At 30.6% G+C, this 26,987-nt stretch overlaps 4 protein-coding genes across 17 annotated transcripts; 2 read left to right on the plus strand and 2 right to left on the minus strand.

Moving 5' to 3' along the window:
• The first annotated feature begins 56 nt into the window (after positions 1 to 56).
• Positions 57 to 14,089, plus strand: LOC124950035 (pre-mRNA cleavage complex 2 protein Pcf11). 2 transcript variants are annotated; one of them, XM_047496113.1, is made up of 17 exons: positions 57 to 208; positions 1,027 to 1,253; positions 2,682 to 2,807; positions 3,307 to 3,492; positions 3,578 to 3,814; positions 3,908 to 4,015; positions 4,142 to 5,348; positions 5,716 to 5,827; positions 5,901 to 7,280; positions 7,367 to 7,609; positions 7,752 to 8,101; positions 8,240 to 8,504; positions 8,598 to 8,824; positions 8,922 to 9,163; positions 9,295 to 9,309; positions 9,966 to 10,464; positions 10,676 to 14,089. In XM_047496113.1, the coding sequence occupies exons 2-17, from the start codon at positions 1,089 to 1,091 to the stop codon at positions 11,008 to 11,010; spliced, it is 5,697 nt and encodes a 1,898-aa protein (XP_047352069.1). In that variant the 5' UTR covers positions 57 to 208; positions 1,027 to 1,088; the 3' UTR covers positions 11,011 to 14,089. The 2 variants fall into 2 exon arrangements, with proteins under 2 accessions (XP_047352069.1, XP_047352070.1); XM_047496114.1 differs by lacking the exon at positions 9,295 to 9,309.
• On the minus strand, positions 10,688 to 14,560 carry LOC124950040 (probable asparagine--tRNA ligase, mitochondrial). Of its 6 annotated transcripts, XM_047496141.1 has the most exons (6): positions 14,431 to 14,560; positions 14,235 to 14,324; positions 13,916 to 13,996; positions 13,428 to 13,823; positions 12,895 to 13,342; positions 10,688 to 12,804 (listed from the first exon to the last, which is right to left on the minus strand). In XM_047496141.1, the coding sequence occupies exons 3-6, from the start codon at positions 13,948 to 13,950 to the stop codon at positions 12,544 to 12,546; spliced, it is 1,140 nt and encodes a 379-aa protein (XP_047352097.1). In that variant the 5' UTR covers positions 13,951 to 13,996; positions 14,235 to 14,324; positions 14,431 to 14,560; the 3' UTR covers positions 10,688 to 12,543. The 6 variants fall into 6 exon arrangements, with proteins under 6 accessions (XP_047352097.1, XP_047352094.1, XP_047352093.1 ...); XM_047496138.1 differs by having other exon boundaries at positions 13,428 to 13,996; positions 14,431 to 14,559; XM_047496137.1 differs by having other exon boundaries at positions 12,895 to 13,352; positions 13,510 to 13,996; positions 14,235 to 14,470.
• A 678-nt stretch (positions 14,561 to 15,238) lies between these two features.
• LOC124950043 lies at positions 15,239 to 20,427 on the plus strand. Its single transcript, XM_047496143.1, has 2 exons — positions 15,239 to 16,391; positions 17,194 to 20,427. The coding sequence occupies exons 1-2, from the start codon at positions 15,974 to 15,976 to the stop codon at positions 17,520 to 17,522; spliced, it is 747 nt and encodes a 248-aa protein (XP_047352099.1). The 5' UTR covers positions 15,239 to 15,973; the 3' UTR covers positions 17,523 to 20,427.
• Positions 17,661 to 25,546, minus strand: LOC124950039. Of its 8 annotated transcripts, none has more exons than XM_047496129.1 (18): positions 24,924 to 25,545; positions 24,666 to 24,859; positions 24,117 to 24,228; positions 23,899 to 24,038; positions 23,696 to 23,794; positions 23,482 to 23,595; positions 22,188 to 22,583; positions 21,800 to 22,108; positions 21,481 to 21,723; positions 21,240 to 21,369; positions 21,041 to 21,178; positions 20,503 to 20,947; positions 19,611 to 19,733; positions 19,281 to 19,532; positions 19,029 to 19,200; positions 18,487 to 18,675; positions 18,241 to 18,360; positions 17,661 to 18,171 (listed from the first exon to the last, which is right to left on the minus strand). In XM_047496129.1, exons 2-18 carry the CDS (start codon positions 24,819 to 24,821, stop codon positions 17,995 to 17,997), a joined length of 3,315 nt encoding a protein of 1,104 aa, XP_047352085.1. In that variant the 5' UTR covers positions 24,822 to 24,859; positions 24,924 to 25,545; the 3' UTR covers positions 17,661 to 17,994. The 8 variants fall into 8 exon arrangements, with proteins under 8 accessions (XP_047352085.1, XP_047352084.1, XP_047352086.1 ...); XM_047496128.1 differs by having other exon boundaries at positions 24,117 to 24,234; XM_047496130.1 differs by lacking the exon at positions 23,482 to 23,595 and having other exon boundaries at positions 24,117 to 24,234; positions 24,924 to 25,546.
• Between the last annotated feature and the right edge of the window lie 1,441 nt (positions 25,547 to 26,987).

Consider the following 26,987-nt stretch of genomic DNA (forward strand, 5'->3'; position numbering starts at 1 on the left):
GTTACTCCAAACAGAACCTACACACGATTGATTTTCACCAATCGGCGTGAGCGTTACTATTTATAATACCGTTAGAAGATACAAAGGTATGGCAGCCATTTTAAGTGAATGTCTCGTTCTGCGTAAGCAGTAGTGTGCGTGTAATTTTCGCAAAGAGTCAAAATAATTTATCTCGTGATGCTTCTATATCCGAAAATGTTTTAATAAGGTAAATTTTAATTAATGTTATTTTATATCGAAAGCGACAGTTTCTGTAGAACGTAAAAAATTATTGTTTTCATTGTTGTTAAAATTTGTTGGACGGGCGTTGAGGAAATCCAGATGCGTGGTAGTTATTCTTAAGCGACTAATATATCTTTCGCGTTCTAGAACATATAATTGTGTTAATGTGAAAATTCTAAAAAGACATATAGTGTGCGTAAATTTATTAGTTCATAAAAATAATCAATAAATGTACCAACAAAATTCATCAACTTCCAAGGAGTTCCAGATATTACATAAATAGAAATACTATTGTGCTAATTTCTTATTCGAAGTTAACTGCATAAAGCGTAGCATCATCATCTTTTTAAATGAAATAAATGATTTAAAGAAAATAGTGTTATTTTTGTTTTATTTATTTAAATATAGTGAAAGTGAAATTTTCTTAGATTCATTATTAAACCAATTGCATCAAATACTTATATTTAAATACATTTAGATTGTTAATGTTTTTATAATAGTGGAATAAATTAATATTTGTGTATTAATATATAAGTCATTAAAGTAAAATAATTTATTTGAAATGTAGTTGTCTAATGTATAAATTTAGATGTTTATATTTTGTGATGAATTTATTTATATATCATATAGTGTATTATTTATGAATTGTTATTAGTGAATATTTTCTTTTCACTGTGCAAAAGGTCTTGTTAAAACTATTATTACATTTTATTTAACAAATTAAACATTAAAAGGTCATAAGTAAAATTACAGTATTATATACATTTTATACATTTTTCTGTTATGTTTTTTATTATACTATAGTGCGGTAACTGTGATTACTGGGACAAGGAATTGGTGCATTTATTTATTGGCGACTCGTAAAGATGACATCAGCAAAATCTAAAGAAATAGCCGATGAGTACATCTCATCGCTGTCTGATCTTACGATTAACAGCAAGCCGCTTATCAATATGCTTACTATGCTGGCAGAGGATAACGTTGAACATGCACCTGCAATCGTCCAAGCTGTCGAAAATCATCTACAAAAGGTTATTTATATTTTGTAGTTATTCTAAGGAAAAATTCAATATTTTTGTCAAATATTCTTGTAATGAAAATTATTTTCTATTTTATATTATTGGGTATCACGTATCACCGTATATCCATTTGTTATAATTCATGCTTATTGTAATGTCATGAACAATTAAGATAATTAATCATTTAAAATAACCAATAATTATAATTAATATAAATTATCTCCATATTTTATAATTATGTATAAAATATGGTGTTGCAGTATCTTTTTAATCAAATGATATAATTCAGTTTCATGTTTCAAAATCTTATATCTTTAAGGTATCATAATAACTAATTAATTTATATATAATCAATTTAGCAAAATAATCTATAACTTTTTCCTTCTTATCCATTCTATGTTGAAAACAAATGGATATATTGTATTTTCAAATATTATAATTACTTTTATTAATTTTTCTATATAAATATCATAGTACATTAATATCCATATATGTAGTACAACAGATAAAGGAAAAGTATTTTTACAATTTACAATATTTATACAATAATATTGTACAATTAATATATATATATATATATTTTACAATTTTTTAAAATTTCTATATCATAATTTGTTTCATTACATAGAAATATATATACTATATTTTTTTCTGTGATATAAATTTTTTTGAATTACATTAAAATATTATAGTAGTGTCTTCTATATGAGAGCGAATAAAGCTTTGTTATTTCATGATTAACTACATAATTATTGCAATTAGGTTATATGAAATGTTAGATTGCAGTGAAAGAAACAATTTTGATTCTTTCTTGTAAATGCGATAATATTATATGTATTTAACAAGATATATGAATTAATATTTATTTAAATAAATAACAGAATACTAATTAAGAATATAATTAAATTATATGAAGTCAGATACTGTGATAAAATTAAAGAATATGTTTTTGTGATATTGAGTATTATGAATATACAATACTAGCATGGAAATAAAATACTGTTTTATATTATTGACCTCTATGATGCAATCATTTCATTGTGAATATTTTATGTCTCGTCTCTTTTTATAAAGTAAATCTTAATTATAATTATAGATTACTTTCAAAATTCAATATATAATAATGAAATGTGATAGTATTTATAATATACATAGATATGCATATTTCATTCAGATTCTTAAATTTAGGTCGTTATTTGAATTATCCCAGATACATACATTCACTTATATGCTTAATAAGTGAAAAAATTCATGTCTAATAAGTTTTATGACCTTTGAGCTTTGTGAACAAAATTCTGTATTTTTGGAGCCTTTTTTAATATTGATTATCTTTATAAGATGTTTAATGTGTTTATTTATTTTTTTAATTATATAATATCAGAATTTCTGAAATAATTATGGTACAAAAAATAGAAGGATGGTGTGTTATTGTTTCAATAGGTGAGGAGTGATATCAAACTACCTGTACTTTACCTCATCGATTCTATTGTGAAGAATGTTAATGGAACTTATCTAAATCTCTTTACCCAAAATATTGTGAATACATTTTGTGGAGTTTTTGAAAAGGTAATGTTTTATATTTGATTGAATTTATCTCATGTTTAATAGAAAAATTGGAATTATAGATATTGTGATTTCAATTCTATAATTTTGTTAATTTAGAGAAATGCATTTTACATATATATACACACACACACACACACATATATATATATAGAGAGAGATTTCTTTCTATTTAAGAAGAGATCTTTTTCTTCCAATACAGGAAGTTACAATGTACTTCCTCAGTTACAAACTCATGTATTCAACTTCATAGAAACTTCTCAAGTGTTGCACATTTTATGCTACTATAAGATAATGGTTTCATCAATATGGTATTGAACTCACAGTTCTATATGAACTCTTGCATTAGAGTATAACATTTTTTATTGCAGGATGACATTATGAAGTAATTTCATCATTTCAGTTGATATTAGTTTGTTATGTTGCAAATAATAAATAAATAAAATCCATTTAAATTTGCAATGGAAATCTTGTTTTTGCTAATGTTTTTTTAATAATTCAGGTGGATGAAAATACTAGAGCCAGTATGTGGAAGTTGCGGCAAACATGGAATGATGTATTTCCTGCAAAGAAGTTATTTTCATTAGATGTACGAGTACAAAGTATTGATCCTGCTTGGCCAATCACTGCCTCTCCTACAAGTATATCGTCGGGCTCCATCCATGTCAATCCTCGTTTTCTCTCTATGGTAAAATTTTAAAAATTGTATTGTATATAAAATTTTCATTCATTGTTCAAATCATTCGTTATTTAAAATCATTGATTATTTTTAGCCTCAACAAACAGCAACTTCAATAGTTCAACCAATTGTACCGCCAGTTAAGTTACCACCAGGTGATCCAGTATCTACTACAGAAGCTGTAATGCGAGAGCAGCTATTAAAGAAGCAAAGAGAATTGTTAGAATTACAAAAGAAAAAAATTGAACTGGAATTGCTTCAAGCCAAAGCTAGTTTGGAACAACAGCAGAGGCAACTCGATAAACAAGCTGGAAGCTTAAAGACAGACATAGTATGTAAAAATGGATATAGAAATAAAGTTTTATGTTTCTTTTAATTTATAGAAATAAATAATTTATATTATATATTCATTTAATTTTTATAGGTTGTGCCATCAACAACAACTGTTCGTCCAAGTACAGAAAGTACTACTCAAGGAAAGCCTACAACACCCGTTGTATCGAGTCCAACACCAAAACAGGTTACAAAACAGGTAATTTCAATCATAAAAATAAAAAAAAAAAAAAAAAAAAAAATAGAAAGATAGCACCTAACTATTTAACAAAATGCTTCTCTTTCCTTTCATAAAAAGTTTATTTTATTTTTATATAATTTTCAGTTTCCAGCTGCAGCTGCATCATTGTTGAAAAATGCAGGCACGAATAATGGTCCTCGAATTGCACCAGCAAGTAGTATAGCAGTAGCGTCTGCTAGGCCAATGTCACGTGATCCTCGATTGAAGACTGCATCCGTTCAGGAGGTGACAACTACGGATCCACGACAACGACAGAGTACGACCGGCCAAAAGGAGATCCGGAGTGGTGAAGGCCAAACGCAGTTAGCGCCAAATATAAACACTGTACTTTCAGATCAATTAAAACACCAATTACTTCCGAAACAGGCTGTGACTAGCACTATCAACAAGCCTCCGACAAATCTTGCCGGCTCCGATACACAAACGATAAACGCTAGTAATAACACTAATGCTAATACGAACCTCAACAATAATAATAAAAGTTTCAGTGGTAACGCAAATAAAGATGCTGTCTCGCATCGAACAAGTCAAAAGAAAGACCCTCGATCGTCTAGTAATAATAGCAATAACCTAAACAGTAATTGCTCCAAAAGTGCCCAAAGTTCGTCACTCAATAGCAGTTCTTCGACATTGTCAGGAAGTAATAGGGGAGGTGGAGGAAGTGACATCAAGACAAAAGATGTGAAGAGTTTAAGTTCACGAAGCTCTTCATCGTCTACAATTGATAAATCTTCCACTTCCTCTAAATCCTCATATAGAAAAATAGGTAACAAATCGCGTTCTAAACAACCTCAATCATCTCCGAGTAAGGTGCCGAAAGTCGACAGAGATTCCAGTCCAGTTAGGTCTAAATCACGTGAAAAAGACAGTGGAGACAGTTCACCATCTTCGCGTACCTCTCCTCAGTCCTCTTTCCAAACTTCTAAAAATCGCAAGAAGATAAAATCGAGAAAGCGCAGTCCAAGTTCCCCATATAGAATACCCCGGCGTAATGACACAAAATCCAATTCAAGTTTAAGCAGTTCAGGTGGTGTTACTGAGGAGGAACAATCCGGTTCATTAATAGTATCTCCTCCTCACCCACCCACATTTAAAGAAATCAGGCCAAATGCTAGACAAAGAAATTATGTACGTCGAAATAAGGATGATAGTCTTAGTCCAGAACGTTCACCTGTTAATTCTGGGAACGTTCAAGTTACCACAGAACCAACACTGGAGTCATCCAGTAAAGACGAAGACCTCAGAGCTACATTGCCCCTTCCTGGTACTAATACCACCGTAGCTGAAAAGAGTGAGTCTACATATTGTGTTCAATTTTTTATATTGCTAAATTATAATTTTCAGATGTTTGTATTTTTCACACTTGATACATAAAAATTATACATAGTGTAACTAAAATTAATTTTTAATATTAAATTATAATTATAATGCATATTAAAGGTATATCTGTAAATTTATTGATGATATCAATTAATTTATTTTATTTTACAAGACAAGCATTTTTAGTGTGAGTTTAAGACTCGCACTAATCACAATTTTCAACATAATCATCTATAATAATAGTATGCTATGAAATTGACAAAAATGGCCTGAAACCTTAAGATTATATTATCATACATTACGTTAACGTCTATTATACTATTTTCAATTCTTTACAGAAGAAGATCTAGATCTTCGTGTCTTGCCACCAGTTAATACAAATAAAAGACAAAGTACTGAACACTTGGAACCAACAGCGATTAAAAAGACAAAAGCAGAAAAATTTGATGCGTAAGTATTATCAAAATAAGTGACAAAAAAAATATTTAGAACGCTTTAATGTTTACTTTATTATGGTGAACAGATTATTTGGGAATGAAGATGTTGATTTGAGAACATTGACGCATCCTAAGGCTGGTCGACCGCCAACACCACCGCCACCAGTGATTTCCGGAGAAGATGGCAAAGATAGTTGGGCTAAATTAAAGACTCCTTCAAAGAATGACAGAGAAAAACAAGTGAATAATAATGATGACAAACGCGATAGAGATCGTAACAGAGATAGATTAGGTCGTCTCAGACTTTATAATAAATTACCGGACGATCCAAAAGACAGACGAAGAACATTGTCTAATGAGGATCAGGACTCTCGACCTGGTCGAAGAGGACGCGAAAATGATAAACCTGAAAGAAACGAAGATCGAAATATTGAAATAATAATGAAACAAGCTGCTGAACAACTTAATCAAGGATCGATTACAAAAACACAATATAATACATTAATACAAGAGGTTTTACATATGAGTGAAGATCGAAAATTGAGAGCAGCGCAGCGTAAAGAAAAAGAGGCAGGTTCTATAGTATGGGAAAAAGGAGTATCGTTGGATATTAATGGTCCGGTTGATCGTACACCTAATTTTAGCCCATCTGGTGAAAAAGAAGTCATAAGGAGTAAGGATCATCCTATTCCTAGAAATCCAAATGGTCCACGATGGCAAAGCCAGCCGTGGCAGCAACCAGGTCCATGGGCACACCCACCAGGTCCTCCTTATGGTGGCCCTCAAGCACACTTTAATGCAGATTTTAGACCTGTAGGACCTTGGCAAAATCCAAGACATTTTGGCCCAATGAGGCCAGATTATCAGTATCATGGTGGTTATAATCACAATATTGGTCCAAATCCCCGATTAGGACCTGGTATGATGGGTCCTATAGGTCCTAATGGTCCTATTATATCTAATCTCTTACCAAATGGACCAATTGGTCCAATAGGTATGCCAAATCCTTCCTTGTCATTATCAGGTATGAATGGACCTGGAATAATAATGAATAATGGACCAATTCCAAGTTTAATGTCAAATCCAAACATACCATCTTTGAGTACTGGAAGAAACGTTTCACCAAATGCTACAGCAACAAAATACGATCTTGAAGATGGAGATCAAAATTATAATGCTGCACTGCCAAAAAATCAAGGTCCTCATAGTCGTGAACTACCTCCGCCAGATTCGCAATTATTAGATGAAATTGCCCGAGATACTATGAAGTCTATAAATATTGATAATATCCCAAGAGAAATCAGATATTATGGTCAAACTGGTGTAGTTTTTATGAATTGGGATGATCCGAGAGAAATTGGATTCCAGGATGGTGTAAGGCGAATTTTAATAGATGATAAGGATACTATAACATGTGCATTCAATGATCAGTATAAAGAATTCATGTACGATGGAGAAGTTCACAGGTATTTCCAAGATAAATATATTGTTTATCTCGTATTTATATATAATATTTTCGCATATTTTACATTTATATGTAATCTGTTTCCAGAATAAAACTGGGTGCTCCAACAAGGGAATTATATGTTGATGATCGTTGGTATGAATGTTATTTTGGTGGAATGCCTGTAACTATAGAGCTTGGTGGTAAAAAAGTAAATATAAAATTAGAGGGCCCTCCGCCACAAGTAAAGATCGGTACTGTTAAACGAACAGATTTAGTAGTTGCTAAAATTAATCTCATAATTAATGCTAGAAATATGGTGCCTGTCTTTTTAGATGCAAAACCACAAATGTAAGTAATTTTGAAGTAATAACAAATGAAATCTATCTCAAAACGATTATATATATATATATATAACGATTATATTTATATATATATAAATATATATTTATATATATATATGTTATATTTTCTTATAACATAATTTTTATAGATTTGAAATTGAAGGCAAGCCTCATACATTAGAATTCATAGACGCTTTGCAAACGGTACTTTTGAATGGTCGACCGTTTAAAGTTGAATTTGGAGGATTACCTAAACCCATCATTGTAAGAGATAAAAAACATTTCATAAGATTTTCGGTATTACCACGAGGTATACGTGCTGGATACGTTAAGATAGCAGGAATGAGAGGTGAAGAACCTATTGAAGCACCATCAACTCCACCTTTATTAAATCAAAAACCTAAAATTGATACTACACCTACTCCTACTCAGCTTCCATCTATAGAACAGGAATCCACATCCCAAGATGGTTCAGATCTCATTTCTACACCAAAACCAGGTAAGTATTATCCAAATTTATTTCTTTAAATTTATTATCTGTTTAGTTTCTTCAATTGAAGGCTATCTTTGTAGAACGAATCGTAAGTACTTTTAATATTTCATTCTTGTTATAGTAATAAATCGATATATCTTACAGATTTACAATTGGATATTCTATCTTCTGTTCTACCATCTGCAATGGCACCATCGTCTGGTTTGTCTTATCAGGCAGAACCAGTCGAAAATCCACCTACGTCAACTCCAGCTTTATCATTGCCATTAAATATGAATGAATTATTCCAGCGTTTAGTAGAGACTGGCATTGTACCAAATCTTACAGAGAAAAAGAAACAGGAAGAGGAAGAGAAAAAGGATCCAGAAATTATTCCTGTTTCTTTTGATAAGCCAGAGACGCTTAAAGTGTACGAATTAATGTTACCTACATTTTTATTACTGATATTTATTATTTATTATTTTTTATAAAAAAAATGTCATTTTTATATATTCATTTGCAGGAAGCAACCAGCTATAGCTGCTGCTTTGTACAGTGGAATGCAGTGTAGTTCGTGCGGTGCAAGATTTGCACCTGAATTAGCAACGCGATATAGTCATCATTTAGATTGGCATTTTAGACAAAACAGACGTGAACGAGATTCTGCAAGGAAAGCACATTCTCGACCATGGTATTATGACGTTAGCGATTGGATACAATTCGAGGAAATCGAAGATCTTGAAGATAGAGGTATATACTTATATATATATATATTTTTTTTTTTTTTTTTTTTTTGACACGCGGCCTCGGCATTAATTTAATCAATTAATTTTTATCTCACTTTTAGCTCAAAGTTGGTTTGAAACAGAAAAACAAACAGCTGAAATAGAAGGTATTGCTACTGAGGATACGCCACAAGAAACACAACAACCAAGTGTTCCTACTGGTTCTGATGAAGATTCGAGATGTCAAGTGTGTCATGATGCTTTTGAACAATTTTACAATGAGGAAAAGGAAGAATGGCATTTAAGGCCAGCAATTAGTTATGAAGGGAAAAACTTCCATCCACTATGTCTTGAAGATTATAAGGTAAATTTCTCTTTTTCTATTTGCATTATTCTATATATTATAATTTTCAGTTTTACGTGTCTGAAGACGATGATTATATTGATGTAATTTTATTAATAAATTTTCTGTTTGTTGCATTCGTACGAAAATAGGAAAAAAGTCTTGTGGTATGTGCTTCTTAATTAATATTCATATATTGCACTTCCTCAAGTGTTTAAACATTCGTAGAACTAGAATGAACAATCTGTACGCCTAAACTTGTGATAGTAAAAAGCATCTTTTCTTTCCTTTACGTTTCCCACTTCGTGTTCACTTTATGCATATATGAAGTGCAGAACACTTTTATTTGATACAAAATGCACTGCCGAAAATATAGATGAAAATATAGAACAGTATATATCAAACATTTTTTTTCTGTTTACTATGTTCCTGTAATAAACGTGATTTTTTTAAATTCTTTACTTTCGTATATCTTACTGTTATATTTTATAATCGATTAAAGTTATTATATTTTTACTTATTTTTTAACTTTGAATTAAGCCTGTAAATATATATGTCCATCTTTTAACAGCAATAAAAAGTATTATCGTTTAATTATTATATATATGGTATACATGTGATGTATATAATAAATGCAGGTACTTTTTAGATCAAAGGTAAAGCACTACACTTTTTATATATATTACAGGATATTTTTATTATATATTAAAATTTATATAAGTATTATATATAAATTTTATGTTTTTACTCTGGACTTTTCTAATTAAAGGGTATACTTAATAATTCATATAATAAACCACTTCTTATTGTTTCATAACTTTAGAGAGCTCTGGAAAAAACTGCTTTGGCACTTGAGGAAACGATCGGAGAAATGGAAGATGAAAAGAAAAGTGGTATAGAAGAATCTATTATAGAAGAAATTAAAATTCAAGATTCAAAAATAGAAAGTGACATTGTTGAACAATCGATTGCTGAACGAGAGGATATAGTGCTTACAGAAGAACAAAAAACTCCTGAAATTGAAGATTCAGAAGATCACCTGAGTTTAGAAAACATAGAAAATCAACAGCAAGATGAAAAAATGGAGGATGAAAAGATCGAAAATACAGACAATGACAAATTAAACATAGAAGAATTAGAAAAAATAGATATACATTTACGAACGGACGAAGAAAAATCTCAAAGTGAAGTAGTCGAAAGTAATTCGTTCGAAAATATAAAAATCAAAGAAGAACCTTTAGATGAAATCGAGGAACAAATAGAAGAACAATTTGACTTTACTAATGTAGATATTAAAGAAGAACCTACAGAACCTGAGCCAGGTACGTATTATTTAATATCGAAAGGATTATCAATTCATTTATCATACATAAAAAGAAAAAAGAAAAAAAAAAAAAAAAAAGGATTTAAATTTGTATATAGATTGTACTTGATTGTTTCTAAAAATGGTACCTTAGCTAAAAACATTAATTTTTTTTAATGAAATTTGTATTTATTATTTTTATCGAGTCTTTAACGAGATTGGTTTACTAGATCCAGAAGAGAGCATAGTAAGTGAGCACGCAACAGTAGATACAACATATGCAGCTGTGAAAAGTTCTATTGATGGAAATGTGGAATTGGATTCTACCCCAGCGACATTACCAACAGCCCCATCCCGTATTAAAATTAATATTACGAAGCCCTTAAATACTAGCAAGGAACCTGAAGAACCAAAGGAGAAACAAATTGTAGAGCCTCAAATTGAAGAACATACAGAGCCTTTAGTGCCTGCTTCTATCAAACCCACTTTGCTGGGTAGAAAATTATCTACCTTACCTCCCGTAGAAAAGGGACAAGAATTATCTGGACTCTGTTCAATAATGTAAATAGTAACTGTAAAATATTTTACGCGAATCTGTGGACACCCTAGTGGTTTGTGTGAAGTATGTGTTCGCGAAGGAGTTTGATTTATTCATAACACCTTTTTACATTAAGTTCGTATATTGTATATCACCTTTTGTGCGGCTCGTACGACATGATGTGAAATGTTTATTTAAATATTTTGATATCGTGCGTACAATAATAGCCATACCTTGACATTATTATTTATATATTTTTCTTTTTTTTTTTTTTTCCTTCATTTCAAAATTTTAGGTAAAAATTTTAATACGTGTATCATGATACACGATAATATTTCATTTATCACTATCGACTACGAAGTAAAAAACATCACGTCGTAAGAGTTAAGAATACTTTGTAATATGTGCAAGTGTGAATGTATGTATGAATATTTGCCGTTATATGTAGTGTGAAAGAAAAGTTGCATGTGTATGATGCAAGTGAAATGATTTAAGTGAAGTAATAAGGTGATGTAGCATTCCTAATAGTATTGAGTGCAATCACAATTCGTGACATGTCAACAAAGTTAGAAATGTCATGAAGATTTACGATGGTCTGCACAAGACTTATTGAGAATTTCGTACCGTTTGTACTTTGTAAACTACTAATTCTGCATAGGTTAATTTATAAAATTACTGTTCGTTTAAGAGGTGCTTCGTGGAACTATACACAAAAATCATTGCACCTAACAGGATTATTTATAAAGAATCGAATTTGCCCGAATCAATTGTTAAAAATGTACAAATTGTGTGATATGTGATTGTCTGTTGCATTGTACATACTTTCAACAATGATATGATCACGATGAGATTAGGTAAGACACAAAAATTAGTACTAGAGTCATTATTTTGTTGTATAAAAGAAGACTTGTTGATTATTCGGGTTTTGACTTCCTCTTTCGTTACTTATTATCCTATAGTAACCTCTATAATATCCTTTATAATGATAACAGTTGCAGCGTAATTAATTAGTGATTTGGATTTTTAGCCATATCTAGGAGTACTTGGAGAAATAAAAAAAAAAAAAATGCTAAAAAATTAGTCTAACTTAGTTGAAAATCTATCTCAATATTCAATAAAGAATTTTTTAAAAATAATGATGACTTGTTAAATCTCATCACATTTTCCATCTTAGATTTTTTACCGTTTAGAAATACTTATTTCAAACTTGTTATATCATATATTGCAAAAGAAATTGAGTACTATCGACAAATTTTACTAACAATGTTTGAAGAAAAAAAAAAAAAAAACTAATATGGTAACGAATTACGAGAGAACCTAAAATAAATAAAGATTTTGTATAAAATTATTGATAATAAAAAAATTATGTAAAATTATCATTTTTGTAATGCATCATTGAATGTTGTCCGTTAATACGATTATTCGTTTTCATCCATTAAAATATTTTTATCATTTTTGTTTTACTTATAATTCTTGCATCTAGAATTGCTTTCCACTTATATGGAAAGCAGTCCTCCTATTATGTGAGAAGTAAACCAACAACAATCCTGCAACTTTTATTCATAAACTGCAATTATGTGGCCATCTTGGAAAAGGAATTGTATCCTTAATATTTGTTATTCCCAAGACACATTGCAGAAATCTTTCAAAACCCATCCCAAAACCACCAGTAGATACATTGCCGTATTTACGTAATTCTAAATACCATGATAAATTATGATTAGAAGGTAATTTTAACTTCAACTTTTCATAATTATCTTCGCGAATGCTTCCTCCAACTAATTCTCCAACAATTGGTACTAAAAGATCCAGTCCTGCAACCTTTGAATCAAATTTATAAATCCAGAAACAAGTATGTCTATCATTTTTTAATAATTAAATATTACTTACTGTATCATTATATTATCTTACCTTAGAAGAATCATTTGAACATTCTTTCATATAAAAAGGTTTATCCTCTTTTGGCCAGTTTATAACAAAAAGAGGAACATTATTATTATATTTTACTAAAAAAAGTTCATGTTTCTTGGATAACACATCTCCATATTTGATAGGATGCTGTAATTCAACTGCATGATCATTTAAAATATTTATTGCTTCATCATAAGTCATGTATCCAAATTTGCTATTTAACCACTGTGGTTCAGTGGCACCTATATGATGGAAATCAAGGGGATTATGATCAAGCATATTTTTAGTTACAGTTTTCACTAAAAGTTCAACTTCTTCTGCTATTTCTTCAATATTTGAAACAAATGCTTTTTCAGCTTCTACCATATAAAATTCTGATAAATGCAATCTTGACTTTGAATTTTCAGCTCTAAATGTAGGTCCAAAAGTATATACTTTTGAAAGAGTCCTAAAAATACCTGAATATTTATAAATATCTAAAATTTTATATGCAGGAAGTAATAATAATACATCATTTATATATTTTTAATCACCTTGCAAGAACTTCTAATTGTAATTGTCCAGATACAGTTAAATATACTTTAGAATTGAAATAAATTTCATCTAATGACATACCATCTTTCTTCATACTCTCAAGAACTTTGCAATCAGGTCTTACAATAAAAACTTCACCTGCACCTTCACAATCATTGGAAGTTATTATTGGCGTGTGAATATGTATAAAATTTCTACTTCTAAAATGATTATTAATATTTGCAGTAGCTATATCACGTAATCGTAATAAACTACTGAACTTCTGTGCTCTTGGCCTTAAATGTAAATATTGTCTTAAATATTCTGCATCATAAGGTTTCTTTGGTTGTAATGGATATCCTTTAGTAACATCACATGTACCAATAACGTGTGTCTCATTTACTTGTAATTCCAATCTACCATTAGGTGTTAAAGTCAATATACCTTCTGCATTAATACTACTTCCATAAGTTAAATCAATTGGCTTAGAAGATTTAGGTATAACAACCTGGAGCATTTCATTGGTTGATCCATCATTAACATCAAAGAAAATATAATTTTTCATTTTCCTGATCGCGTATACCCATCCCTGAATAAAAATGCTATATTTGTTGACTATTAAGAGATTCTTTCTAATAGTAATATATTAAATATGGATTAAAAAAAAAAAAAAAAAAAAAAAGAAGAAACAAAAAAGAAACATTAGATATAATCTAAAGGAAAATGTTTAAAATATAGGATGATTGATCGATTTTCGAAAAGTCGTAATTAACAGGATTCTATTATGCAAGAGAATAATTAAGGACATATAACAATGGGAAGCTAACCTGTACTTTTGTACTCTTTCCCACAGGTTTCTCCAAAATGATATCTAAAATTCTTGAAAAATTACGTGCATTGCGCTTAAGGAGATCTTTCTGTATAAATAATAATCGTGTTATATTTCTAGAAAACATATTAAAAGAAAAATATCTTTCGAATTACTATCACAATAAAAATCAAATTTCTTTCGTTTATACATACGCAAGTACAAGATGGAGTCTTATGACAATTTAGTAACGAATAATTCCTAAACAATAGATACCAGATGGAGCTGTAAATATAAAATTGTAAAATTTTCCATTAGTAACAAAATTACTAATTGTTTTAATAGTCTTTTTTGTAACGATGATATGATAAAGATATAATAAAAGTATAAAAAATAAGTAACAAGGAATTATAAATATTAGAGGAACAGAAAAGATATTTTATTTATCATTAGTCGTTTTCTAACTGACTCAGGTTCGCATCATGAGACCAGCAGAAGGTCAAAATAAAATAATGATTAAAGCATTGTCCACTAGGGACATCCAGTTTTCTTCTTTTCTGTATACATCACTTCCTATGCTATTTTAATTCTATCTTATCGACCTCGACATGTTCGTTACAAAATACTTTCATTTCTTTAATTATCTTCAAGAATTGCAATATTCATAAACTTTTTTTAAAATAAGTTCTATGATACATAATAAAAAAAAAAAAAAAAAAAACTATTATTTAATTTGTCAATAAATTAATTCTATCGAAAATATCGATCCAATCACTTTTTAATTATTATATAGTTATACTAGGTATATTTATATCTTCACATATTTGCTTCCATTAAAGTAAACATTATTTGTTTACTTTAATTTAATTTAATTAAAAAAAAAAAAAAAAAAAAAAAAAAAAAAGGAATTAACCTTCATAACTACGGACTAAATACATGCTCAACCTGAATAAAACTGTTATTTGTTAAAATCGATTCAAAGTAATACAATAGTAATGTCTAAAAACTATAAACATTTTTGTAGTTTAAAATTCTTTGAATTAAATTCTAAATTCAATTTTCTCTACTCGATTTCTGTTTCAGTATATAAATTTATACAAGATTATTGTTTTAAAAGAATAGATTACGGTAAAGTACTCATTTAACATTAGTATTATGAATTATTCTTAATGATATAACGTTGTCTGACTCATGCAATATATAAAAGAAAGTATGTTTAACTTGGATCTAATAATAAAGTGTAATCATTTTTGCCAAACCTATAGGTGTCGCCTAATAAGTGCAAAGTAACAGTGCTGTTAAAAATTTAATCGAGTTTAGTTTGAAAAATCTTTCGATTATAATATACTTAAGGGTGATTCTTTCTGAATTGGAAAAAATTACAAACATATATAATAATAATTCTGAAAACAAATGACAATAATTATTAATGTAATTTTTTCGTGATTGGAAAATTTTTGTCGCCGAAAGAGTTACATTGTAAGTGAGGGGAGATAAACAAATGAAGTGAAACTAACCGACTAAAAACGAATAAGCCCGAATAGAATCGAACGGACTTCGAGTATGTTCGGTTTTGGACGCGAGCCTCATTCATCGCGCCTCCTCGGTTGAGTGTTGTGAAGTAATATCGTTGTGTGGTGTTTTTTTTATTTCTTCGACAAATACGCATAAATTAGCATTCCCGCGTTGTACTAGGATCAGTAGTACGAATATATTATCTTTAGCTTTCAATTTGTTTTGAAAACAATTTTATGAAAAATGGCGGTTGCGAGTGACGCTCTATATAACACTAGGATGGCGTCTTACGTATCGTCTAGCGCGTATTACGGTTACGTACCTCTCTGTACAAGAGAAAATATGTTTGATCATATTAATGAGTGTAATAGCGACAGCAGTGCACCTAGTATCGCGAGTAACCATTACGGTTCAGCTATGGAAACGGATGATGATGAATATGACTATTCTGCGGCGTCATGCCGTCTGAATAACCATTACGTGATTCCAGAGACGTCGTTGAGGAGGTGGCACGAGGTCGACAATAGACAGCAATACCATTGTTTATCACCGACGGAGCAACAACAGGCGGTCCATGGCGCCGACACGACGCGACGCAGGAACCGGAAACGATCCAATAACGATAGCGGTTCAACTATAGAATTGAAAAAATGTCGTAAAGGTAGGAAAGTTATATGTTTTTGGGAATCTCGAGCAATGAGAGTACGTTTTAAATTTTAACAACTGCTTGCACATTAAGTGATAGTAAGGAAGAACATGCGTATATTATTAGTCGTCCGTTAATAAATAGTAGCGGTCTCTTGTTCCAATTCGTATTCGTACGTATTTCAAACAATCCTTGTTAGAGGTCTCTGTTCGAATCTATTTTCTCGACGCGGGAGATCATTTAAACGGAGGAACTTCGTTTGAAAACATTAATATTTATTATTCAATGTAATTGAAATATTTGACAAGCTTATTCAAACGCTTGCTATTATATTTTAGTCACTGTATGTCGTAAAAATTTCATTATATTATACATTTTTGCACATTTTAAAATTATTTGCACTTAAAGTTACCTATGTATACACGTATACATAAGATAGATGAATGTGTACCAAATGCTATGCACCTAATTTTCACAATAAAATTTTTAACATTTACCGTTTACATATTACCTTGGAAAGGAAAATATCAAATTAGCTTTCATTTACGGGCTACTGTATTTACATCTGACTACAGATATTTGCAGTTGACCCAGACATTGAATTTATTTTAAAGCCTGTTGCATCCTGCCTTCTACTTTACAGTGGGTAAATGGTATGTGGTGGAAAAGATAGATGCAAAATTTTTTCATAACCTTGTGAAACTATTAATATGTTTGGTCTTTTTGTACTGGTAAGGATACAATCTACCGATGCAATGGATGGCATAGGAGATTACTAATCAAATTAGTTGATAAGTTAGTGGGTTTCGTTTCAGAGGCAGCTGCGTTTACTATGGTACAGGGAATGCAAAGAACTATGGATTGGCCACAATGCATTATGAGTCAACGTCATTATGCTTAAATTCTATCAACGATAAAACCTTGGATCATTCCTTGGTTATGACTGAAAGCTGCTGCAGGGCAGCAGGTAATCATAGTTTAATATGTAATGCAGATTATAGACATTTATCACCAAGCAATGGTTCTAAGTCGAGTGACAGCAGTGTGGAACTTGGGGAATTATTGTTCGAGACTCATGGATGCTCCATATATCATCATTATAGACAACAACAATTTGCAAAACATGATATTGAAACGGAATTTTAATTAGGTTCTTTAACTTAAACCGTTTTTCATATCTTTTCACATTACATTTGTATTGAAGACCATATTCTTTGTTACATATTTATATCCTCTCCCCAATATGTCATTGCTCTGTTCGTGTGGATCAAAATAAATATTTACTTTTTGATAGATAAAAGTTTATTTTTTTGTTAAATATATCCTGTAGTATACATCCTTGAATGCATACTAAACATGAAGTATTAAATATAAAGACAACTTTCACTGCTTAAATATTACCAAAAAATTTACCTCATTAATTAGATTGGCTTTCAATTGCTTAAATAGGTGTATGTAATTTATTTTCCATAAATATTGATATTTATATAGAAAATAAAATACATACACAGTATTTTAATTAATATTGAAGCTTTTATATATTATGCAGCTTTTGAAAGTTCATAAAACTCTGCAATAGTAAATATAATGAAATAAATACTTATTATACAGTCACTGATTAATAACACTGACGGTATCGTCTAGTAGTTAATTTGCCTCTGTCATGTTCATCTTTTGCAGTTGTTTCATCTTCATCACTTTCTACTAGGGCACTTTCTAAAGTCCCTAAGGCTGCTCCTAATGATAATGTCACATCGTCTTGCATTTGTTCATTATTTTCTTCATTGTGATGAATCTATGAGGAACATTTAAAATTAAATATTTCATATAAAAATTCTTTTGTATTAATGTAACAATAATTTACTTGTTGATTGCCAGAAGATTCAGATCTTGATTGATCAGCTTCTGCTAAATCTTCATTGCAACCTGGTTTAAGAGCAGATGCTGAAGCAGAAGCATTGTCGTTGTCTGGAGAACTCGATGTCTAAACATAATGAATAAGTATACATAACATTATTTTTTATATCTAAACACAGAATACATTATATTCTTATATTTTGCATGGAATAAAAACAAACTTTTTTTTAGATATGTTTTAATAGCTACTTACAAGCATTTCTAAGCGATCTATTAATGGAACTTGTGCCATAGGAGATGATGAAGAACCAGCATGAGTTGATGCAACTAACTCATTTAATGAACACTGATTTTCCAAATTAAAACCTAATATAGCACCCACGTCTGAATCTTCGTCACTTGATCGACAACTATCACTCCCTGTTTGATCAGCTGCTTCATTCTGTTTACATATGTTAATTAATTAATTTTTAATGAATCTCAATTAATTTAACTCTTTCCCATCGTAGCAGCGCAGATATTCTTTCGTTTCGAATTATTTTCGTTCACACAACGAGTGACGTATGTTCAATTAATTATAACTTGGAAACCTTAATCCATAGGATTATTTGTATTATTACTATAGGCTTTAGTCCGTAACTTATCTTTTATTTATATTATACTGGATATACTCTGAATTTCAACGGGAAAGAGTTTGAATAAAATAAAAAATGTAGACATAAAAAAAAAAAAAAAAAAAAAAAGAAAAAGATTTTATAATATTAAAATTATGCAAGTATAAAAAGATATTTATACCTGAGCATTCTGTAGTGGTTGTGTATCTTGCAAGAAACGGAGACTTATCAATAAAAGAGGAAGTCTTTTGTCTTCGCTTATAGCCGTAATCTCTTTTAAAATCGTTACTAAATTGTCAGGTCTCTTCTTATTAGCTACAACGAGTGACCTAATTACTTCTCTCATTTCAGGACTGTTTAGACATATATGACAAATTTGTTAAAATTTTATCAATTTATAAACATTTTTTATAATTATTTAACTATAGTTTACCTTAAATTATGTAAAAAATTTTCATCATTAGTTGCATGTGGGAGTCTAAATGAGCTATGGGCTTCTTCTCCCGAATTATCAACTTGTGATACTTCATTTGTTATGATATTACTTCTCATTGTAGTATTTTCTCTTTCTTGTTGCTGTAAATTAGATTGTTGTTGGAGATTTAACGAATACTGTGTTTCTGCTATCATTAATGATGGTAAAGGTAAATTATCTGTTCCCTGTTCGCGATTTCGTTTATCCTTCCTGAAAACAAAAAGATATTATAGATTAATTCAAAAGAAGGCATATATATTTATTACTTATTACAATATAATTACGTACCCAAGAGAAGTGTGAACTGCACTACTTGCACTATTTGCAGAAGTAGTAGAATTTGAAATGGATGCTGTAGTAGAATCAGTTACTGTTTTCGCACTTCCAGAGAGTAAGTTTTGTCTCGAGTAACTGGAAAAATTGAAAATGCAGTATAAGTACAATTATTATTTTTTTTAAAAGCATGTTTATAATGCTAAAAAACTCAGTAGTTATAACAAATCTAGTTTTCATCAGAATTACAACACACTCCTGTTTAGTATAATGGTCACCATCACAAAAATTTATTATGATTATAATTTTAATTACATGCACATTATTAATGGTTATAATTAAACTGATGGAACATCCTATTTTATGAAAAATTCGTTGGCAATTCAATTACATACCCTTGTATTACCTACCAACGTATTTTCCTAAAAAATGTATCTTCCACAATACTAATTAGTATTGTGGTCATTAACCACAGTGCTTGTAACTAAACAAATGACAAATACTTGGTGCAAATGGTTTCAATAATAAGTAAAAGGGGAGAGTAATAAGTAAAAAGTATAGATCGTGGAATTTATTATTAAATATGATAATACATTAGATATAAAGAAACACAAAAGATGATAATGTGCAACCTTGTCAGTGAGGAGGTACTAACTCAATGGTGTTGATAAATTTCTGTTAGAAATAACATATACTTTGATGGATATTTTTTATAATGATTCAAAATCATGTAAAACTTTACTCAAACGTTAATAAGGTCTTACAATTAGTCATTTGTTACACCATATATACGTATATAAATCTCAATAAATATAGTTCTTAAAAATTTGAATTATTTTTTCTTTTTTTTGTAATCCTATAATTTATATTTTTTCTGCTAAATTTATGTATATAAGGCTTTGATTACCTTCGAAAGTTATCCCAGTAGTTGTTTGCTCTATTTCCAGGTGGTACTTGATTGTTCAATTGTTGTTGTTGATGTTGTTGAGAATTAGTACCTACTACTGAATGAGAAAGTGCAGGAGAAGTATTAGGTAATGAAACAAGATTTGGTAAAGAAGAACTTGGAGGTAATGCTGCATCTAATGTATCAGCAAGATGATGCACACTGCGGCTTAGATTAGAATATTCTTCCTGATTTTCGGAATTATTGCTTCTTTGTACTGCTTGAGATTGTCTTAACTGTAATTGCAGCTGAGTAATTGCTGTACGCATAGATTGCAATTCCCGTTGTTGTACCCACAATAATTGACAGCATTGTTGTATAGTTGTACCCATTACTTGAAGTTGCTGTACTTGGAGTTGCTGGACTTGAGAATTTAATAACAAATTGTGATAATACTCCGCAGAACCTATGTTAAAATAATAGGTATCAATGACTTAATAATTATCAATTAAATATTTCATTTGATAAAAATGATTAATAAAAATCTTTGTTATATTACCATGTTGTGATTGATTCATAGGTAGTGGTGGATATCCCCAATAATTTCCTGTAAATCCATTTTCGATAGCTGTTGTTTGAGGACCAATATCCATCAAATTTTCTAACATTTCATCTATATTTTGTTCACCAGAGCCACCTATATAGATATTAAATTAAATAAAAACTAATATTCGATTTTTAAAATATTTCATACTTGCCTGCAGTAGCAATTGGAGGCCATACATTTGTAGGTGTACCTGTATGACTAATACGTGAACTAGAACTTCTGTGACTATTCAGATCTGTATTACCGACATTGCGATTAATACTAGATGTTTGACCTTGATCCTATATTTCAATACATAATAAAATTAATGAAAAAAAATTATTGACGACATTAAAGTCAGATACGTATAGTTATGATTAATAATATAACAATATAAAAAATACGTAGATTACTTTTTTGACAAAATCTTCTATCTGGCGTCTTTTTGTTTGAACTGGTTGAATATCACTAACATTATTGCTTTGCTTTTTTTCAATATTAACTCCTATCAATGAAGGAGGTGGTGTGGATCCAGGAAAAATAGATACTGGTGGGGAATGAATAGTAGAATTTACTAATGGTTGCTTTAAACGCTGTAACTCCGCTCGAGTTGCTTGCAATAATGCAGATTGTTCTTTCAATTCTCTTGTAACAGCCTAGTAGATAAATAATAAAACATATAATTTTGTTTAATATGATACTTTATCAATGAATCACTTATTGTGTTCATACCTGAACTTCTTCAACAGTAGGTCTGTGTCTAGAATTCTTAGTTTTTTCACGAGTTACATCGTCATTATCAATTTGATTTTCCAATGCATTACTCGAGCTACATAAACTAGCACCTTCTTCCTGGGATTCATTTTCTTCTGCTCCTTCACCATTAACATCCACATCAGGTTCAGGCTCTGATGTAGAATCTAGACATTCTCTGACTCTTGTAGCTTCTTCCATTAATGCTTTTAAGTGATTGAGTTGTGCTTTCATAGCTTCCAATTCTGCTGCTTTATCTCTAGTCACATTCCTAGAGCCATCAGAGCTCTAAATATAAAGAAAAAAATTATAATAGGATAAAACTTTTTTTTTATCAAAATAAAATCACATACTAAAACATACTAACACAACTGGCTCTGTCTGACATTTCCACAACTTGTAATTCAGCTAAAAGATGGTCCATATGCTTTTTCTTGCTCTGTAACTGAGTAAGTTTACCTATTAATGCAGCTGTTTCTGATTGTAATTCTTCAACATTTGTTGGTAATGGTGTAACCAAACGATTATTGCCTTCCCATGTAGAAGTTCCAGCAGCTTGATTTTCTTGTTGCAATAAAACTTGTTGGGCTTGTCGAGCTTCATTTAATCTTTCCCTAACACGATGTTGCATTCCAACTAAATTTGCATGATATTCTTGCAATTGTACAAGTTTTCTTTGAGATTCCTCCATTTTTCTACGTAATATCATTTCTCTACTGGTATCAGTATTTTCGTCCCCATCCTCCTTTCCACTATCGCCATTCTGTGATAAAATAATATAAAATTATGATTAATAATAATCATATAGATATTTGAGAATTTGTTGCTGCATGATAGCCAAGTGAAGGGACGAGCACCTCCATTCCTAATGTTGTATATAGACATTTTTGTAGAGCATTCTGGAGTATTCCAGAATAGTTGCTCCAAAAGTGAAAAACACCAATCCAGACCACTCAAGGGCCCAACTCTTTTCACGAATCCTACAATCTAGAAGCAGATTACGGGATAGAGGCAAGAATCGTCACGCTTAGAAATCGCGCAGCAACATGAGAAAAAATAAATAACGTGAATTTAATGACATAAGAAATTAAATAAAAGATCCATAGTAGAAGGGGAATAATATCACTAATCGACGACACAAAAGCTACATGAGTGGTGCTCGGTACTCTCGAACATTTCAAAAATTAAGAAGAAGGAACACGTATATCCAAGATCTTAGTCATATAAATTTTCTATTCATAATCTAAAAATATAGAAATTAAGTTTGATATTTATGAAGTTATATATATATATATATATATATATATATATATATATGTCAAATATTTCTGAAATAATAAAACAAGAAAATTGAACCAAACATATTTTTTTGAAACAAATTCAAGTTTATAATAGTATAAGTTTTGCCTGTATATATAATCTGGATTAAAATATTTTATTAACAACCGATTGTCAATAGATAATAAATTGTCAATTAGATAATAAATTGAGGCGGAGATTATATATAAGAAATAAGAAGTAGAATCTCTCTATATATATATAAATATTAAAATAAAAAATATTCTTTCAATTGCTTTTGCGGTTCATATTATTACTAAATGAGAAGAGCATGCCACTGATATTAGTTATTTAAAGTCATGTTACAGTTTTGTGCCAATAACCTGATTTGTAATCCCATGATTGTGATATGTTTCCAAAAGTTTCGCCAATTTTGTTTCACTGTCACGAAGGTCCTCCACCATTCTGCTTAATTTTTCATTCTGGGTTTGAGCTCGCTACAGTAGATTTATAGTAGACAATGAACATGGAGAAATGTTTGAGTAAAAAAGAAAAAATGTAACATGCTTTCAATAGTTAAAAATATGTTATACTTACTGGATCACTAGATTGACTAAGTGAGTCCATCATCGTTGAAGTAATTCCGATATAATCACGAATTTGATTTAAACGACTTTCCACTTGATTTCTATCAGGCTAAAGAGATATTTAATTGTTTAGTAAAAAATTTGTTTCTTAATAGATTTATAAAGTTCATTATTATGTAAAGTTCATATATAACAAAATGAAATTCTTATTACCATTTTATCAACATTGGTTGGTTTACTTCCCTGCAAACATGAGGGTGACTGTGCTTGAGACTCCGTTGGTAACACCATTTTTGGCCAAGATGTACAATCCTCAGTCGAATAATTGCAATGTCGTCCACCACTATGTGATACTGTATTAAAAAATATTATATAACATAGTGATAAAACTCGTTAGAATAATTATTTTCTAGAAAATTCTGGACACCTACCAAACTCGGATATTTCCTGATAAGACGTAGAAGGAAGTGATGAAACTGATCTGGTATTGCTATTTTTTGTCGTTCTTAAAGGTCCTCTTTCACTTACAAGTTGCCAATCAAGCTGGAACTAACAACCAAGTTAAATTCTAGTTTTAAATATCTAAATCTAATTGAACTATTACAATTTACACGAAGTCTAGGACAGCTCAGTACAGACGACTCAACCACGCTAAAGTAACAGCTTTCCACATATTGTATTCTTAGAACAAGTATCACCCCACTACTCAACAGTATATTAATAGACTACATCCTAAATAGTAAAGTATGGCTGGCATAAAATAAGCAGAAACATAGTCTTCTATTGGTTACATTCCAATATTAAAAAAAAACAGCTTCTACTATATTCTTTTATTGATTCTTACATGGCCAGTATACTTATAGTTAATATCAAGAAAGCTATATATAGTTGTTCTCTAACTTTTTCATTATATATGCAATGAAACTATAAGAAAATATTAAATAAAATTTATTAACTATAGATAGTATATAGATTAATACCAAATTGTTAGAATGCTGTTGTACATGTCTGTGATAAGCAGAACGATTAGCCATTTGTTGATTAGCGGCGGATCGTTCTCTGTTTCTGTCGCTTCTTCTGTTACTTTTTGGAAGAGTGCCTGTGTTACGGGGACCATCGTTCATGCCTGACGACATATCTTCGTTTTGTATGTCTTCGTACAATCGCTCATATACTTTAAAACACAATTTTTATTGAAGTATCGTACACCAGCGGTCCATAATATAAATGAAACTTACATCGTATTATTTTCTTAAGTGTGGCTATAAAGAAAATGTCCACATACACCAAAGAGTGAAACGAATTTACAACTGAAGAAAGGAATGTTTCGAGCGATAGATTAACCACTTTGAAAATATGTAACTACATCCAAGAATGTCTTACGTCAAAGTAGTTGGCAGGCTAATAAAAAGAATTGATTACTATAAATAAAGTTAGGCCATTGACGCATTCGTTGCAATGATCAGCAGTACATTGGCTGCGACTTTAGAACACTGATCTAACAGCAGTCCGGTCTGCGGCCATTTTTAAATACAGATTGACATTTTGTTTATTTGCTGCGATGTTCCTGCCGGTTAAAAAAGCACGACTTTTCTTTTCGTACACGATTAATTCATTGAAGAATGTACAAAGAATATTAACAAATATATTAAAGTTTACGTTCCGTTTATAAACTTTGTAGTTCTATCAATCGTTAGGATACGTTCGCATACGCACACACACATATACAAGTAGAAAAATATCTCGGAATAAGTTTTAATCGCTAATATATATAAAAATAATAATTATTAATTCTTCGGAAAATAATCACTGTTCCAGACGAAGGAAATCGTCAGTTGCTACACCAACGATTAAACTGTTGAAAAAATAATTTCATTTTTTTTTGTTAGGTGCCGCCATCTATTAACGGCCGTTGTTCATACTGCTCTTCGATCTGAAGTAGGATGTATTTGGATTACGAAGATGGCGTCGTTTCGCGCCATATAGCCAAGCCGTTTTTAATAATAAATAATACATGCAGTGAACGTCTACAGAGCAAATGCGGAGAATGTTTATTTTACAAAGGGTATAGCAGAGAGTAGCCGAGTTTAAATACGAGATGAATATGAATGGCAGCTGTGCAAGGTATAGTATCCATTTGTAAAAATGAATTAAGTTTATGGTTAATGCAAATTTTTATGAAAATAATTATAGGCTTTGAAGGAAAAAAAAACAATAAAAAGAAAAAAAGAAAGAAACAAACAAAAGACAAAAAAGAGCAAACGAATGTTAGTATAAGTAACGTCATTACAAGTTCTCGTATTCTTCGTCCCTACCCTCAAACTCTTCGGTGTTATTCCCTCTCCTCGAGCACCGGTCTTACCTGTCCGATGCGCACGGCTAGTGGTTGGAGAGGGGGGGGGAGACGTGTTGGGGCAAGAGACAGTTTTGCGCGGCGATTGCGAGCGTTCGTAAGCACGCGCGGGCTGCGACATTGTGTATGTTTTCACTTGCTCACTCGCTGGTTAGTAGCGTGCGTGCAACAGTGTGCGTGCGCGCATTTTCCTTAGGACCCTTTTATTCCACATTTTTTAATCTCTTACTATCTGTGAAATGCTGACGAGCTGGCGACATGCCTATGATAGTATAGTCATCTCGGAACGCACAGCTCCATATTGGTGAGTTCTATATCTCTTTGTTTATATCGATAATTCTCACACTTATTTCTCTTCTTTCACGATAGAACAAGAAAACAAGAGAAAAAGAAAAACAGAGAGAGAGAGTGAGAGAAAGTAAGAGACAGAGAGAGAGAGAGAGAGAGAGAGAGAGAGAGAGAGAGAGAGATAGTGTGAAAGGGAGAGGGAGGAGGGAGAGGATTTGAGGTTAGGTCGAACATTTCATTATAAAAAAAAACATTTTTTAAAAATCAAAATATTCCAAAGAAAAACCATGAGACAATTATATCGTGACAACTTATGTAATGAAATCACGTGGAATACCGTGTTTTTGTTCTTTGTTTTTTGTTTGCCTTTTCTGTTCTATTCTATTTGTTTTTTTTTTTTGTTTTTTTTTTTTTTTTATTTTTTTTAAAGAAAAACCAATATTTTTTTCCTACGAATTTATTACGATATTTTCGCAAGATACGTGTTAATCATAGTAATCGTAGTACGAATTGCGAAAGCAACTAGTGAATTTCATTTATATAAAAAGAAATATCTTGATCAGTTTTCGAGCAGCACGTGCTTCTCTGTCATAATAGACTCGACTTCCTACCAGTATTACGTTATAGACGGAACCTTATTAACCTCTCGATTAAACCTAAT

The sequence above is a fragment of the Vespa velutina genome, chromosome 6, assembly GCF_912470025.1.
Source record: "Vespa velutina chromosome 6, iVesVel2.1, whole genome shotgun sequence".
NCBI lineage: Eukaryota > Metazoa > Arthropoda > Insecta > Hymenoptera > Vespidae > Vespa > Vespa velutina.

Bases quoted from the DNA above. Each gene is read 5' to 3' on its own strand.
- LOC124950035 (XM_047496113.1), top strand. From the start codon at position 1,089: ATGACATCAGCAAAATCTAAAGAAATAGCCGATGAGTACATCTCATCG. The intron at 8,505-8,597 runs GTACGAATTAAT...ATTCATTTGCAG, and splicing joins AAGCCAGAGACGCTTAAAGT to GAAGCAACCAGCTATAGCTG. The intron at 8,825-8,921 runs GTATATACTTAT...TCTCACTTTTAG, and splicing joins CGAAGATCTTGAAGATAGAG to CTCAAAGTTGGTTTGAAACA.
- LOC124950040 (XM_047496136.1), bottom strand. From the start codon at position 14,363: ATGTTTTCTAGAAATATAACACGATTATTATTTATACAGAAAGATCTC. The intron at 13,997-14,234 runs GTTAGCTTCCCA...ATTTTTATTCAG, and splicing joins GAAAGAGTACAAAAGTACAG to GGATGGGTATACGCGATCAG. The intron at 13,343-13,427 runs GTGATTAAAAAT...AGGTATTTTTAG, and splicing joins CAATTAGAAGTTCTTGCAAG to GACTCTTTCAAAAGTATATA.
- LOC124950043 (XM_047496143.1), top strand. From the start codon at position 15,974: ATGGCGGTTGCGAGTGACGCTCTATATAACACTAGGATGGCGTCTTAC. The intron at 16,392-17,193 runs GTAGGAAAGTTA...TTCGTTTCAGAG, and splicing joins ATTGAAAAAATGTCGTAAAG to GCAGCTGCGTTTACTATGGT.
- LOC124950039 (XM_047496128.1), bottom strand. From the start codon at position 24,821: ATGTCGTCAGGCATGAACGATGGTCCCCGTAACACAGGCACTCTTCCA. The intron at 18,676-19,028 runs GTATAAATATCT...ATATGTAAACAG, and splicing joins AACCACTACAGAATGCTCAG to AATGAAGCAGCTGATCAAAC. The intron at 18,172-18,240 runs GTAAATTATTGT...TGTTCCTCATAG, and splicing joins AATCTTCTGGCAATCAACAA to ATTCATCACAATGAAGAAAA.